The sequence below is a fragment of the Trichomycterus rosablanca genome, chromosome 4 (genome assembly GCF_030014385.1).
Source record: "Trichomycterus rosablanca isolate fTriRos1 chromosome 4, fTriRos1.hap1, whole genome shotgun sequence".
Classification (NCBI taxonomy): Eukaryota; Metazoa; Chordata; class Actinopteri; order Siluriformes; family Trichomycteridae; genus Trichomycterus; species Trichomycterus rosablanca.
Genome location: NC_085991.1, coordinates 22,368,227 through 22,383,546, shown reverse-complemented (window position 1 = coordinate 22,383,546; position 15,320 = coordinate 22,368,227). Strand labels below are relative to the sequence as shown.

The 15,320-nt window shown below is 40.9% G+C and overlaps 1 protein-coding gene across 1 annotated transcript in view; it reads left to right on the top strand.

Moving 5' to 3' along the window:
* Nucleotides 1-15,320, top strand: part of prkdc (protein kinase, DNA-activated, catalytic subunit) — an 80,057-nt gene that overhangs the window by 29,497 nt on the left and 35,240 nt on the right. Inside the window, exons 33-47 of the mRNA XM_062993526.1 lie at nucleotides 534-742; nucleotides 2,288-2,420; nucleotides 2,494-2,652; nucleotides 2,814-3,017; nucleotides 4,392-4,580; nucleotides 4,691-4,795; nucleotides 4,918-5,085; nucleotides 9,971-10,098; nucleotides 10,171-10,378; nucleotides 10,483-10,661; nucleotides 11,961-12,129; nucleotides 12,866-12,931; nucleotides 13,020-13,083; nucleotides 14,599-14,747; nucleotides 14,829-14,966. Coding sequence (XP_062849596.1) covers nucleotides 534-742; nucleotides 2,288-2,420; nucleotides 2,494-2,652; nucleotides 2,814-3,017; nucleotides 4,392-4,580; nucleotides 4,691-4,795; nucleotides 4,918-5,085; nucleotides 9,971-10,098; nucleotides 10,171-10,378; nucleotides 10,483-10,661; nucleotides 11,961-12,129; nucleotides 12,866-12,931; nucleotides 13,020-13,083; nucleotides 14,599-14,747; nucleotides 14,829-14,966 — 2,268 coding nt within the window. The remainder of the gene's footprint in view (nucleotides 1-533; nucleotides 743-2,287; nucleotides 2,421-2,493; nucleotides 2,653-2,813; nucleotides 3,018-4,391; nucleotides 4,581-4,690; nucleotides 4,796-4,917; nucleotides 5,086-9,970; nucleotides 10,099-10,170; nucleotides 10,379-10,482; nucleotides 10,662-11,960; nucleotides 12,130-12,865; nucleotides 12,932-13,019; nucleotides 13,084-14,598; nucleotides 14,748-14,828; nucleotides 14,967-15,320) is intronic.

Here is a 15,320-nt window from a genome sequence, read left to right as displayed (position 1 = left end):
AATTAAATGTTAAAGGGTTGCACTTCTTTCATTTTTTTTTATTGTTTTATTTATTTATTTATTTTTTTATTTTTTTTTTTACAAAAATGCTGCTTCTTCCAACCCAACAGTAGAAGCTATTGTTGCAGCGGTGATAATGTTGCGCTTCATTACGCATTTCTTGTTTCAGACACTGGTTATTGTGTCTGTTGAGCATCTGTGGCACTGGCGAGACTTAAGCATTCCAGAACCCACGTTGGTGGCCTAGCCTGTTAGGACAGCAATTCCACCTGATCACCCAGATGTAGAATTATAAGTGATCGTCTTCAGTATATAAATAATTTTAATAAGCAAGAAAAGGTTGTTTTGTTAAATTGATACAATTGATACAAGCCCCAATTGCCAGATTTGTGCGTAATTAGAAATTGTTGTGTAATTAGAAAGGAGTGTGCTGTTATTTTAGATCAGAAGTAGTACTAGACTAGCACAAATTTAAAGTATTTAGTATTTATTTTCTTATGGACATTAAGAAGTTTCAAATTCTGCTGTTTCAGCTGCTGGAACAAGATCTTTTCAGTGCTACCTTCTTCACGCTGGTCACTATGACTGTGTGTGAACCGTCTTCTGTTGGGTTCAACATGGCCGATCTGGAGGTGATGACTCGCCTGCCAGAGGTGTGTGTACCGCTACTAAAGGCCCTGGCAGCAACCCATTATAGGACAGCTCTGGAGAACAGCATCAGGAAGAAGATAACTACACAATGGTCTGATGATAATCTTAAACATAATACTGAAGTAATACTGAAATAATGAACATTTTAAAACAGTATTTATACTTGAGATTTAATATTTGACTAGATCAAGAAGTTTTCCAAGATCTAGTTTTACTAATAATTACTCCTCCCATAAGTAGTAATTGAAATGATTTCCAGGCAAATGTTAAGTTGTTAAATTTATTAATATCTGTAATTATTACCAGTTCTGACAAGGAAAAGATGTGTGTACACACAGCAAAAACATTTTCTATTGTGGGCTGTTGGGAACAGTTGTGGTCATTGTTGTTGGCTCCATTAATTGTTTAGTATAAAAAAAGGCAATATGTTCAGAAATAAGTGGATATGTACCAACTTAGATTGAGATCAGGACTCATTGCTGGCCAGTTAAAAACAGTCTATTTTTCCTTCTTATTCATTTGTGTGTACCTTTGGACATCCTCAAACCTAATTTTCTTACACTGGGGAGCACATTTCACTGTAAAATACTCTGATAATCCTAGGATTTCATTGTTCCTGTAACATGTTCAAGGCCTCCAGTCCCAGAGGCAACAAAGCAGCCCCACATTATGGCTTTTTCTTGCTTTACTGTGGGTACTGTGGGTTCATAAAACTATGGAAACTGTTTTATCTATTGTGAAGCATATGGTGCAGGTTGAAACAATCACTCCAGATGTATCTAGCTCAGCCTAAAGTTCTTTGCATGTTGTACATGTTTTTTGTCACATGTTGACCAACCTTTTGTAGGCTTGTGTAGTTTCCATTGAGTACTTATTATTTAGTGGTGCCAATAGTGTTTAGCACAAATGCAAAAGAAAGTTACTTACACTTAAATTTATAGTTTAATTAATTTAAACAATAAATAATTCGATCAGTTGGCACAGCGGTCTAATACGCTAGCCCACCAGGGATGAATCTCTGAGCTGCTATCGGCCAGTTGGGTGTATACACGAACATTATTGGCGTCCTTTGTAGGGGATTCTTGCCTTGTGCCGTCAAGTGTTTCCCTGATTGAGCTGTGGGAACTGCGCCATCCAGTTTTTCTCACACACTGTGGGAACTGAACCAGACCCAGTGTCCTCGAACAGGATAAAGCAGATCATTCTGCAGTGGCAGTTCTGGAGCTGTTTTTTCCCCTGCAGTGGTCTGTTTCAGAGGGTTCTTGGATTATGCCTGACCATCCAGAGAACCTTCCTCTTAGCACAAAATCTTCTTTTGCTGATGTATTGTACTTTGCTAATCCCCAAACTGTGGATCTGATATAAACCTAATGATGGCATTCTTAGATGTTTGCCATTCAGTCTGACAGAGCTTTAGAAAATCTGCCATAAAGAATGGGATAAACTGCCCAAATGCAGGTGTATAAAGCTTGTGGACAACATAGTTAAGAGTGCAACAAGTTAAGGGGTCTAAATATTTTCCAAATTTATTGTAGAAAATTTACAAAACATAAAAAAAAAACTAATATTTTCATGGAACTATTAATATATTCTAGTTGGAACAGGACAGATTCATTTGTATTTTATTTTTTAACAGTGTGGAGGAATTGTGTGCAGTGGATCTGTATGATCTGGACACTCAGGATAGCCATGCCAGGCTGGAACTTTTACTCTCAGCCTTTAAACAGCTTCACCAAAGTGGGCTTCTGAGCTCCATCCTGCACAACCAGGTATGCTGCGTTCACCTGAATGTAATTACATTCGCATTATTCGTATAATTAAAATGTGATTTATTTGTTTTAGGACTTGGCTTATATTAGGTCTCTAGGTTTTAAACTTCTCATGGCAGTGTACAGAGGCATTGCACCTGGAGGGAACAGGAAGTCCCTCCCCTCTATGGATGTCAGTAGCAGGAAGTTGGCTAACGGTTTAGTGCAGCTGGCTTTCTCTCTGGGTGATCAGGTGAGTAAACTAGCAGAGCGAAACAATGTCTCTCTGGATCTTGGAGATCATTAAACAGATTGATGCTTACTAATCAGACCCACCAACAGAACCAGATTTAGACTGTTTGCATTTACGAACTTTATAAGATTTATAAGATTTATTTATGTCTCCCCACACAGACGGAACAGTTGGTGGATTTGCTGCTCAATTCAGTCACTCTGTCAGTGCCTCTGTCAGGCAGCCTGAACCCTCACTTTCTAAGCTTTTCCCATGGAGAATATTTCTACAGCCTCTTCCAGAACACAGTTAATGCAGAACTTCTGTGCCACTTGGACTGCTCTGTTCCTCTGCTACTCAATGCAGCCACCAAAAACCCCAACATGGTAAGACCTCCTGCATGAAGTAAAGTAATATACTGTATGTAATAAAGAAAGGAATATGTTTTTTTTTTTTCAGATAATCACTTTATCCAAGTCAGGGTCAAGAGTGGGTCTGGAACAACCTAATAACACTATGCACAAGAATACACCTTGTACAGGATGCCAATCCCTCACAGGGCACCACACACTCAATTACACCTAGGGTAAATTTAGAGTAACTAATACAAGTGAAGGGAAAACATTCAGTCACTTATTGGATTCATGTTAGACACTAAGCAGGTTGGGCCCATGGACATTTGCATAGTCGAGTCAAGTCAGGTTTATTTATAAAGCCCCTTCAAAGAAAATAAAAAGAGTTACAACAGTCAATTCGAGAGGAAATGAAAGCATGTGTAACAGTCCAGATTCACAGACCAGGCAATATGTTTAGCTGTCCAATTTGCCCATTTTTGCCTCAGATTACTGCTCTTGACTTGGAACCTGATTTGATTTTCTGCTGTTGTAGCCCATCTGCCCTGAAATTTGTCAAGTGTGTTTAAAGATGATTTTCTGCTCACCATGTTTGTAAAAAAGTGGTCATTTGAGTTAGGCTATAATCTTTCTGGGCGTTCTCTTCCTCTCATCGATTAAACATCCTCCAAACCTGCCATTTACTGGATATTTTTGCACCAATTTGTGTAAATTTCAGAGAGTGTTATGTGTAAAAAAAAAAAAAAAAAAAGTCCTAGAAAATTAGTAGTTTTGTTTTTTTCCTAATTTTTTTTTTTTTAGACCCCCCCCTGTAGTTTCTCTGCCAGTTACACCAGCCCTATTTTAGCCAAGGAGAGAAATTGGTTGCTTCTTATCACTTTCCAGTGATATCACTTTACAGGCAGAACCATGCTGTATACAGAGAATCATGCTATGCTCATTGTGTCTGTTCGCCCACCACCCGCACACCCACTGAGATCTGCTTTGTAGATCAAATGTTGCAGTGACAATCAGGAAACCCCATCTGACTTTTCTTGCTCTGACACTGCCAGCTGTGTCTGTTGCATGGCCAGCCAGGTTGGTAGCACTGCTGAGATTTGAGCTCTTGAGCACTAACACTCCACAGAGGTGTGCTTGCAACATTTTTTAATATTTAAATTAGTCGGATTATGTATTTGTTAGGTAGATGATTTTATTCAAAATGACTTGAAGTTAATGCATGAAACAGATATGCAGTATGAGTATTTGGATGTGTGTTTAAAGTAGATAACAGAATTCTAGAGATCAAAATCTGTATTTGACCTGTAGTTAAACATGATGGGTTAGGTCATCTTTCAGCAATTTTAAAATGGCTAAATACTGTAAATGCAAATGTAAGCACGGGTGTAAATGCATGTTCTTTTTCAGGTCAGTGTCCTTCTCAACGGCATGTTGGACCACAGTTTTCGTGAGCGCTCGGTCAGGAAGACTCAAGGCTCACGACTGGCTGAGCAAGTACTAAGGGGGTGGGACTTGCTGAAACCATGGTGGGCTAGCCAAGACGCCTCACCAGAGAGCAAAACTTCAATCCTTACATTGCTTTCCAAAGTTCTACAGGTATCAGAAACATTTGTGCACATTTAAGCATTTATCGCCTTACAAAAATGTGGTCAGACCAGCATTTAGTACAGAAATAGTTAACGTGTATTCATTTTTTTCTATAACAGATTGATTCTTCTGTAAGCACGAATACTGATCATCCAGCGTTCACCTCAGTTTTTGCTACCTTCATCAGTCTTATCACAGATATGGCTCTGCCCCTAAATCTGAAGGTAATTAGCTGCTTGGTGTTTTTTTTTCGAGACTTTGCATATTTAAAATGTAATGAAAGCTTAATGTTTGCGAATTTGTCATCCTTATTAGACAAAGCAACTTTTCTTTTATTGTGCCACAGAGCCAGGCCCTGATCATGCTGCCCTTCTTTACTACATTACCCACTGGCCCTTTGGAGGAACTAAAGAGGGCTCTAGAGGCCTTAGTGGCCAATCATTTTCCAATGCAATCAGATGAGTTCCCTCGTGGATCGCTTCAGCGCAACAATTACATGGATTGTATTCGTAAGGTGAATGGCTGCAAACACAAAAAACATTAAACATTAAATCATACACCTACGTGATTAATGTTGATCTTGGCATTATAATGCTTCACAATGACATCTATGTCCTAAAATACCAGTTTTTATGTTATATACAGTGTATCACAAAAGTGAGTACACCCCTCACATTTCTGCAAATATTTCATTATATCTTTTAATGGGACAACACTATAGACATGAAACTTGGATATAACTTAGAGTAGTCAGTGTACAGCTTGTATAGCAGTGTAGATTTACTGTCTTCTGAAAATAACTCAACACACAGCCATTAATGTCTAAATAGCTGGCAACATAAGTGAGTACACCCCACAGTGAACATGTCCAAATTGTGCCCAAATGTGTCGTTGTCCCTCCCTGGTGTCATGTGTCAAGGTCCCAGGTGTAAATGGGGAGCAGGGCTGTTAAATTTGGTGTTTTGGGTACAATTCTCTCATACTGGCCACTGGATATTCAACATGGCACCTCATGGCAAAGAACTATCTGAGGATGTGAGAAATAGAATTGTTGCTCTCCACAAAGATGGCCTAGGCTATAAGAAGATTGCTAACACCCTGAAACTGAGCTACAGCATGGTGGCCAAGGTCATACAACGGTTTTCCAGGACAGGTTCCACTCGGAACAGGCTTCGCAAGGGTCGACCAAAGAAGTTGAGTCCACGTGTTCGGCGTCATATCCAGAGGTCGGCTTTAAAAAATAGACACATGAGTGCTGCCAGCATTGCTGCAGAGGTTGAAGACGTGGGAGGTCAGCCTGTCAGTGCTCAGACCATACGCCGCACACTGCATCAACTCGGTCTGCATGGTCGTCATCCCAGAAGGAAGCTGACGCACAAGAAAGCCCGCAAACAGTTTGCTGAAGACAAGCAGTCCAAGAACATGGATTACTGGAATGCCCTGTGGTCTGACGAGACCAAGATAAACTTGTTTGGCTCAGATGGTGTCCAGCATGTGTGGCGGCGCCCTGGTGAGAAGTACCAAGACAACTGTATCTTGCCTACAGTCAAGCATGGTGGTGGTAGCATCATGGTATTGGGCTGCATGAGTGTTGCTGGCACTGGGGAGCTGCAGTTCATTGAGGGAAACATGAATTCCAACATGTACTGTGACATTCTGAAACAGAGCATGATCCCCTCCCTTCGAAAACTGGGCCTCATGGCAGTTTTCCAACAGGATAACGACCCCAAACACAACCTCCAAGATGACAACTGCCTTGCTGAGGAAGCTGAAGGTAAAGGTGATGGACTAAACCCAATTGAGCACCTGTGGCGCATCCTCAAGTGGAAGGTGGAGGAGTTCAAGGTGTCTAACATCCACCAGCTCCGTGATGTCATCATGGAGGAGTGGAAGAGGATTCCAGTAGCAACCTGTGCAGCTCTGGTGAATTCCATGCCCAGGAGGGTTAAGGCAGTGCTGGATAATAATGGTGGTCACACAAAATATTGACACTTTGGGCACAATTTGGACATGTTCACTGTGGGGTGTACTCACTTATGTTGCCAGCCATTTAGACATTAATGGCTGTGTGTTGTGTTATTTTCAGAAGACAGTAAATCTACACTGCTATACAAGTTGTACACTGACTACTCTAAGTTATATCCAAGTTTTATTTCTATAGTGTTGTCCCATGAAAAGATATAATGAAATATTTGCAGAAATGTGAGGGGTGTACTCACTTTTGTGATACACTGTATATACAGGTATGTTATATATATAATTTTTCCCAACCATTGGTCAGATTTCTGCCCAGCTGGTAAGCCGTGGACGCTTCTAAAGTGTAAAAGTAACAGTGGCTCAGCCATGAAGTGCCAGACTACACTAGCACTGCAAGAGCGGTCATGATCAGGTTTTTATTTTTTAACAAATCCACATTTTAGTTGGAGGGGTGTAAAGCACATGACCACTCGAATATGAAGTAGTTAAGCACTTGTCCCTGACTGTTGGTAAGGTAAACACAAACCCCATTTCCAGAAAAGTCGGGATATTTTCTAAAGTGTAATAAAAGAAGAATTTGTGATTTTGTAAATTTTTTTGTATTTTGTTTATGCGTTTTTCCCATTTGTCTGCCAACTTTTTAGCACGTCCAATTGCCTGATTGCGCCATGCTTTCTCTCCACTAACGCTGATCCCCACTCTGATTTGAGGAGAACGAAGCTAACCCACGTCCCTTCCGAAACGTGCAGCAGCCGTATGCATTTTTTCACCTTCACTAGGCGAGTGCTAATGCGGATCAGCACTGTGTACGGAGAGACACAGTGATCGACGCACTCCTTTCCCGCCCCTGTGCAGGCACCATCAATCAGCCAGCAGAGGTCGCAGTTGCATCAATTACGAGGAGACCCTATCTGGCTTACTACTACCCCACCCCTATATGAACAACAAGCTAATCGTTGTTCATGTGGCCGCTCAGCCCAGCCGGATGGCAGAGCTAAGATTTGATGCGATGTATTCGAGATCCGAGGTCCGATGTGCTAGTGTGTGTTTTACCGCTGCGCCACCTGAGCGGCCAGATCATCTTTATTTAACTGACAAAAGTAGTAAGAAAAGATTTCCAATGTTCCCTAATCAACTTGATCACTGATCTAGTTTGTACATATTAACACATATAGAATTTTATGCCTGCAATGGACTTCAAATAAAAAGGTTGGAAAAGAAGCAAAAGCCGTCATCTGTCATGGTATGGGTGTGTCAGTACCCACAGCAGGGGGTTATTTGCATATGTGTGAAGGTACTGTTAACAAGAAGGTGTACAGTGTATCACAAAAGTGAGTACACCCCTCACATTTCTGCAAATATTTCATTATATCTTTTCATGGGACAACACTATAGACATGAAACTTGGATATAACTTAGAGTAGTCAGTGCACAGCTTGTATAGCAGTGTAGATTTACTGTCTTCTGAAAATAACTCAACACACAGCCATTAATGTCTAAATAGCTGGCAACATAAGTGAGTACACCCCACAGTGAACATGTCCAAATTGTGCCCAAATGTGTCGTTGTCCCTCCCTGGTGTCATGTGTCAAGGTCCCAGGTGTAAATGGGGAGCAGGGCTGTTAAATTTGGTGTTTTGGGTACAATTCTCTCATACTGGCCACTGGATATTCAACATGGCACCTCATGGCAAAGAACTCTCTGAGGATGTGAGAAATAGAATTCTTGCTCTCCACAAAGATGGCCTGGGCTATAAGAAGATTGCTAACACCCTGAAACTGAGCTACAGCATGGTGGCCAAGGTCATACAGCGGTTTTCCAGGACAGGTTCCACTCGGAACAGGCTTCGCCAGGGTCGACCAAAGAAGTTGAGTTCACGTGTTCGGCGTCATATCCAGAGGTTGGCTTTAAAAAATAGACACATGAGTGCTGCCAGCATTGCTGCAGAGGTTGAAGACGTGGGAGGTCAGCCTGTCAGTGCTCAGACCATACGCCGCACACTGCATCAACTCGGTCTGCATGGTCGTCATCCCAGAAGGAAGCTGACGCACAAGAAAGCCCGCAAACAGTTTGCTGAAGACAAGCAGTCCCAGAACATGGATTACTGGAATGCCCTGTGGTCTGACGAGACCAAGATAAACTTGTTTGGCTCAGATGGTGTCCAGCATGTGTGGCGGCGCCCTGGTGAGAAGTACCAAGACAACTGTATCTTGCCTACAGTCAAGCATGGTGGTGGTAGCATCATGGTCTTGGGCTGCATGAGTGTTGCTGGCACTGGGGAGCTGCAGTTCATTGAGGGAAACATGAATTCCAACATGTACTGTGACATTCTGAAACAGAGCATGATCCCCTCCCTTCGAAAACTGGGCCTCATGGCAGTTTTCCAACAGGATAACGACCCCAAACACAACCTCCAAGATGACAACTGCCTTGCTGAGGAAGCTGAAGGTAAAGGTGATGGACTAAACCCAATTGAGCACCTGTGGCGCATCCTCAAGTGGAAGGTGGAGGAGTTCAAGGTGTCTAACATCCACCAGCTCCGTGATGACATCATGGAGGAGTGGAAGAGGATTCCAGTAGCAACCTGTGCAGCTCTGGTGAATTCCATGCCCAGGAGGGTTAAGGCAGTGCTGGAAAATAATGGTGGTCACACAAAATATTGACACTTTGGGCACAATTTGGACATGTTCACTGTGGGGTGTACTCACTTATGTTGCCAGCCATTTAGACATTAATGGCTGTGTGTTGAGTTATTTTCAGAAGACAGTAAATCTACACTGCTATACAAGCTGTACACTGACTACTCTAAGTTATATCCAAGTTTCATGTCTATAGTGTTGTCCCATGAAAAGATATAATAAAATATTTGCAGAAATGTGAGGGGTGTACTCACTTTTGTGATACACTGTATATTACGATTTTAAAGACGTGCTACTATCAAGGCGACATCTTTTCCCTGAAAATCTGTGGTTGTTTCAATAAGACAATGCCAGGCCTCATTCTACATGTGCATGTGCTCTGCATGTGTCTCCTATTGAAAATGTATAGTGCATTGTAAAGAGGACAATTAGACAACAGCAACCACAAACTGTTAAGCTTTAAAGTTTCATATTTAACAAGAATAGAGAAAAAAAAATCACCTGCAAAACTGCTACACTTAGTGTCCTCTGTTTCCAAACAATTAAAATCTCATTAATAGAAAAGGTGAAAAACACAGTGATAAACATGTCTCTGCCCCAGCTGTGTTTATGTTTACAAAATGTAATACATATGATCAAAGATTCAGGTGAATTAACAATCACATATTCTAATGAATAAAGTTATACAAATGAAATATAATATAAAGAAATGAATGAATGAATGTTAAGTAAACCCACCTGTTGTTTCTTTTGCATTTGAGTAATATCTATTGCTGGTTTCAGTTTTTAGATGCACTGGAGCTATCCCAGAGCCCCCTTCTGTTAAAGCTAATGGCTAAAGTCCTATGTCGAGACAAAAAGCACCTCATGGAGGACCTCTTTCAGACATGCTTCCAGAGAATTGTGAGACAGTAAGTACAGAAATGCTGTCATGCACTGTGTGTGTATTAGTAGTATTTACAGCTTTTGAACTTTTTCAACAGGTCGAGCTGTGAAGGCCAAGTTCTCCTTCTCTGCACCATCTATGAGATGTTCCAATCCAAAGATGTTCCTATGAACTTTATGCTCATGGGCCTGTTGGACCGAGTGCTCATCCCACTGGCCACTCATTGTAGTGCTAAAGCGCTGGCTCAGTTTTTCATCACCAACGTGGCTAACATCATGAGTAGCCTACAGGCTCGCTTTTCTAAAGTGGGTGGATGGTGAAAATAGCAGTGTTTCTTTTTGGCTGAATTAAGTTATTTTTTTTAAAGAATTCATTTTTATAGAATTTGTAATGTGTTTCCTTTGTCCAGTCTGTCGAATCTACTTTCGAGACTCAAATCATCATGAAGATCGGTTGCTGTAGGCTGCTGGAGTTGCTTTACTCTCGCCTGCCAAAAGAGGAGGTCTACTCAAAAGACTCAGCCATTAACCAGGCCTTTTGTGGTCCAGCCAAGGGTGAGGGAAACGAACTGTCCAAAAGTCTGCTCAAGTAAGTACGATGTTTTTTCGCTCATATTTGAAACTTTTGCAAAATAATAATGGCAGATATACTAATGTAGTGCTACTTTATAATCTACATACCCATTTTACAGTATTTACTATTGTAGGATAAAGACCCAGTTGATTATTTTCAGGACAGATATTTCCTTAGCTGTTCTAATTGTAATTAGTGCTAGACAGAAATATCTTTAGAATGAGTATGTAGGCTATAAGTAGTACAGCAGTTTTATTTATTTATTTAAAGCATTTTCTGCATTTTTGTCTTCCGCTGCTGAGAGATAGCCGATTGCATCCGAGGAGAGCACGTCGCTGTACACGCCTCCTCCGACACATGCACAGCCCTCCTCTTCTCAGCCGACCGGTGGCAACACCGAGTTTAGAACCGATGAGTTCAGAAACTCAGTGCTGGTGTGCAAGCGGAATATCACCTGGGTGCCTTATAAGTAGTATAGCATTAGTATAGACTTAGTGGTTGGTGTGACCGACGTGGATGTTCAAGACAGGGCAGGAAGGAGACAAATGATCCCTTGAAGACCTGTAACGGGAGATCTTCAGAAACATGCACGTTTTTAACATGTGCTATATAGTTACACACGTTTACCTATAAAAAAATGCATTTGCAGTATTTTGATATGTTTGGAAAGTTATGGAATTTGAGACTCTAATATTAAAATCCTATTTTTCTTGTGATTTTGGTATGCAGCACAAAGTGGTTTTAGTGAATTACATGGTTTCAGAATAGATAGGGGTCAGTGATAGTTCAGTGGTTAAGGTACTGGACTAGTAAACAGAAGGTTGCCGGTTCAAGCCCCGCCACCACCAAGTTGCCACTGTTGGGTCCCTGAGCAAGGCCCTTAACCCTCAACTGCTCATCGTGTTCCGCTCATTGTGTAAGTCGCTTTGGATGAAAGCGTCTGCTAAATGCTGAAAATGTAAATGAAAATGTAGATAGGCACCTAGACTGTTTTGAACAATTTTCATATTAATGCCCATGGTTTTGAAATGGGATGTCAAGCTCATGGTCAGGTGTCCACATACTTTTGGTCATTAATTGTATCTCCTGTGATGTAACTTAAAAAATACTATTATAGTACTATTTCTTATTTCTTTGGCTGCTTCAGTATTATACCAGACTTGCACTGGAAGACTTGATTTTTACCCCAGATGCCTAGCTTGGTCAAAGGCTCTCCTTGATCAGATCGGGGGTTGGAGATAAAGGGGGAAAATCCTGGGAAAGATGGAAGTTGAGTATTTAAGTTGTTGAAAAAGTCTCTTTTATGTGTTGCAGGACATGTTTTGAGGCTTTTACAGAGAACATGGCAGGAGAGACGGCTCTGCTGGAGTTAAGGAGGCAGTACCACTGTGCAGCGTACAACTGTGGCATTGCACTCATCAGCTGCTGCTTTAACGAGACAAAGTTTTACCAGGGGTTTCTCTTCACCGAGAAACCAGAAAAGGTGGGGACTTGCATTCATCATGACTGAATACATGAGACGGTTTTAATCTAGGACAGTTGTTGTTGGGCAAGCCGTGGCCTAGTGGTTAGGGTACTGGACTAGTAATCAGAAGGTTGCTGGTTCAAGCCCACCACTGCCAGGTTGCCGCTGTTGGGCCCTTGAGCAAGGCCCTTAACCCTCAATTGCTCAGCTTGTATACTGTAACTGTACAGTAAGTCGCTTTGGATAAAGGCGTCTGCTAAATGCTGAAAATGTAAATGTTGTGTTGATAAAGCATTACAGTGTAATGCATGCAGGTAATTCATTTTTATCTTTAATTTTTAGCTGAATAAATTTTTAGAAAACACTGGGCATAAGGACTGAACACTTTGGACAGGGCGCTAAGCCACTGCAGGGCTTACATAGCCAGTCATGTCTGTGTAGGGCAGTGGTACTGATACAGGACTAGGTTCTGGACTAGTGATCAAGCCCCGCCACTGCCCAGATGCCATTGTTGGACCCTTAATCAAAATCTTTACCCTTAATTCTTTCAAATTGTATGTCAATTTGGAAAAAAAGCAACAGCATAATCCCATAAATGTAAACATAGCCTGTCTGACCGATAGCACATCTGAGATTTGAACTTGGATCTCAGTGTTAGTGGGCTAGTGTAATCGTGTAGTGTATGCGTTATTGTGTATTATCAGTCAGTTGTTCTGCATGTCCTTGTATTACTTTCTGCCCATTGTTTGCACAGAATCAGTTTATTTTTGACAACCTCATTGACACACAAAGGACGTACAACTTTCCCATCGAGATTGATGTAAGTATTGTTTAACCTTTCTTTTTTGTTTGTTTTGTGAAGTGTTGGTTGTTCTCATTGCACTTTATGGCCTAATTTGTATTTACAGGTTCCTATTGAAAGAAAGAAGAAATATGTAATGATTAGAAAGGAAGTGAGTGAAGAAAACAAAGGTAAAGTTTTGCTATCAGTCAGCCGACTACACAGACACACGATTGGCTGTATGTGGAGAGACAATGGCTAAAATAATAATACTTGTTGCTGGGCAATTACAACCTCTGCTGACCAGTCGAGAGCCCTGTAGTCTGTGAGACTCTGGTCCTAGCAGATGAAAAGAAGAGATTGGTGGCTATGCACTTGTCAGAGGGGACGGTGGTAGGTGGCAGCAGTGAGAGAGAGAAAGAATTTAGAGTAGCTAATCTAACTTCTGTTTTGTATTATAGCAGAAAAGCCACAGGGCACACAAGCAGTTTTAAAGCTCTTTCACTGAGTGAGGATCTAATCTAGAATTAATTCTAAATTCTTGCATGTTTACATCCACATGCTGAAAATTGTGTGTAGCCTAAATGGTATATTATAGTACTAAAAAGTACGCCTAGAGTGAGGGCTGCAGATTGAGACACAGCCCTGTCTAACCTTTTTAAATTAGGCTGCATATGGGAGGGTTGCACAGCACGAATCACATTTAGAAATGTATTTCTACCAGAGAAACAAATCGTTATGAATCATCTGAAAGGAGAATTGTACTCTAGATGTAGAACAGGCCATTCCAGACTAACTCGCCAAGAGGGGGAGACCCCACATTATGTGCGGTTATTATATTATATTATATTAGTTTATCAGACACCCATCACTAAAACATTTCCTGACTGAATGCTTTGAATACAACAGATAAAGACAAAGCCTACATATGCCTAAACATTAAAAGAAACCCTCATTCAAGATAATATAGAAACAGTTTTTAAATGTGTCAATAGTACTAGACAGAAAGCACATACACCGATCAGCCATAACATTAAAATCACCTCCTTGTTTTTGCACCCACTGTCAGTTCCACTTACTATATAGAAGCACTTTTTAGTCCTAACCATTGAAGAACAGCATGAAAAGGGGGCTAACAAAGCATGCAGAAAAACAGATGGACTACAGTCAGTAATTGTAGAACTACAAAGTGCTTCTATATGGTATGTGGAGCTGATAAAATGAACAGTGAGTGTAGAAACAAGGAGGTGGTCTTAATGCACCTGCTGTTACTGTCGTCAGTATCACAAATGTGCAAATGTGGCATTAAAAAATTCTAAAAAAAGAGAGTCACAGTGGAGTAAAATAATCAGTGTTAGTGGGTCATGAATCTTACAAGCCTGTTGTCTTTGAACATGCAAATGCAGTACACTTACTGGAAATGTGTACACACATGAATATTTACTTGGTAATGTACCTATGATTCCTTGGTTAGGGTGTGGAGTGTGAACTTCACAGGGTCAAAAATTCTAGGTTGGGATTGTTACAGCAATTTGCCTAGTTGATACCTGGCCCTGTGTAAATAAAAGCTAATTAATTACTGGTGGAATGGGTGCTTTTAAACAAAAGCCAAGTAGAGTAAAAGTAAGAAAACGCATTAATATTATACATCAATATTTTACAAATGCATGATTTAGGTGACATCTTTCACCCACTCTTGTTGCCAGATGCACCAGTATACCTCTCTTCTCAGTCCTACATGGCTGACAGTAGTCTCAGTGAGGAGATGAGTCAGTTTGACTTCTCTACTGGGGTCCAAAGCTTTTCCTACAACTCCCAGAATCCAGCAGCCCATCGCAGCAGCAGCAGGACAAGGGTGAGATAAACTAGAGATAGAAATAAGGTTTCTATAAGATGCACGAGACAGTCATTTATATGTAAAGCTATTTTCTGTAAGGACCGCATGGAGGATCTGTCTCCCGATGAGGCTGTTGAGTTGGAGATGGATGAGCTGAACCAGCATGAGTGCATGGCCACCATGACTGCCCTGTTCCACCACATGCAGAGAAACAACATTACGCCAAAAGTAGAGGAAGTATGTGAGATATGAGATTCAGCTCTCGCTGCTGTACACTGTTTTTACCATTCTACAGTATATTATATTTAGCATTCAATATATACCAGTACTGAAAATAAGGTGTATATGTTATCATACATTAGGGCCAAAAGTATTTGGACACCTTGTTGGACAGCTTGTTGGACATATCATTTAAAAAAAACTAATGATATAAAAATAGATTGACCTGTATGTTCTGTGATCCTTTCAGCTATAAAAACAGCCACTCTTTTAAGAATGCTTCTCACATGGCTTAATAGTATGTCTGTGGGAATTTGTGCCCATTCAGTCAAAAGAGCATTTGTATGGCTGTGTATTGATTTTGGTCAAGAA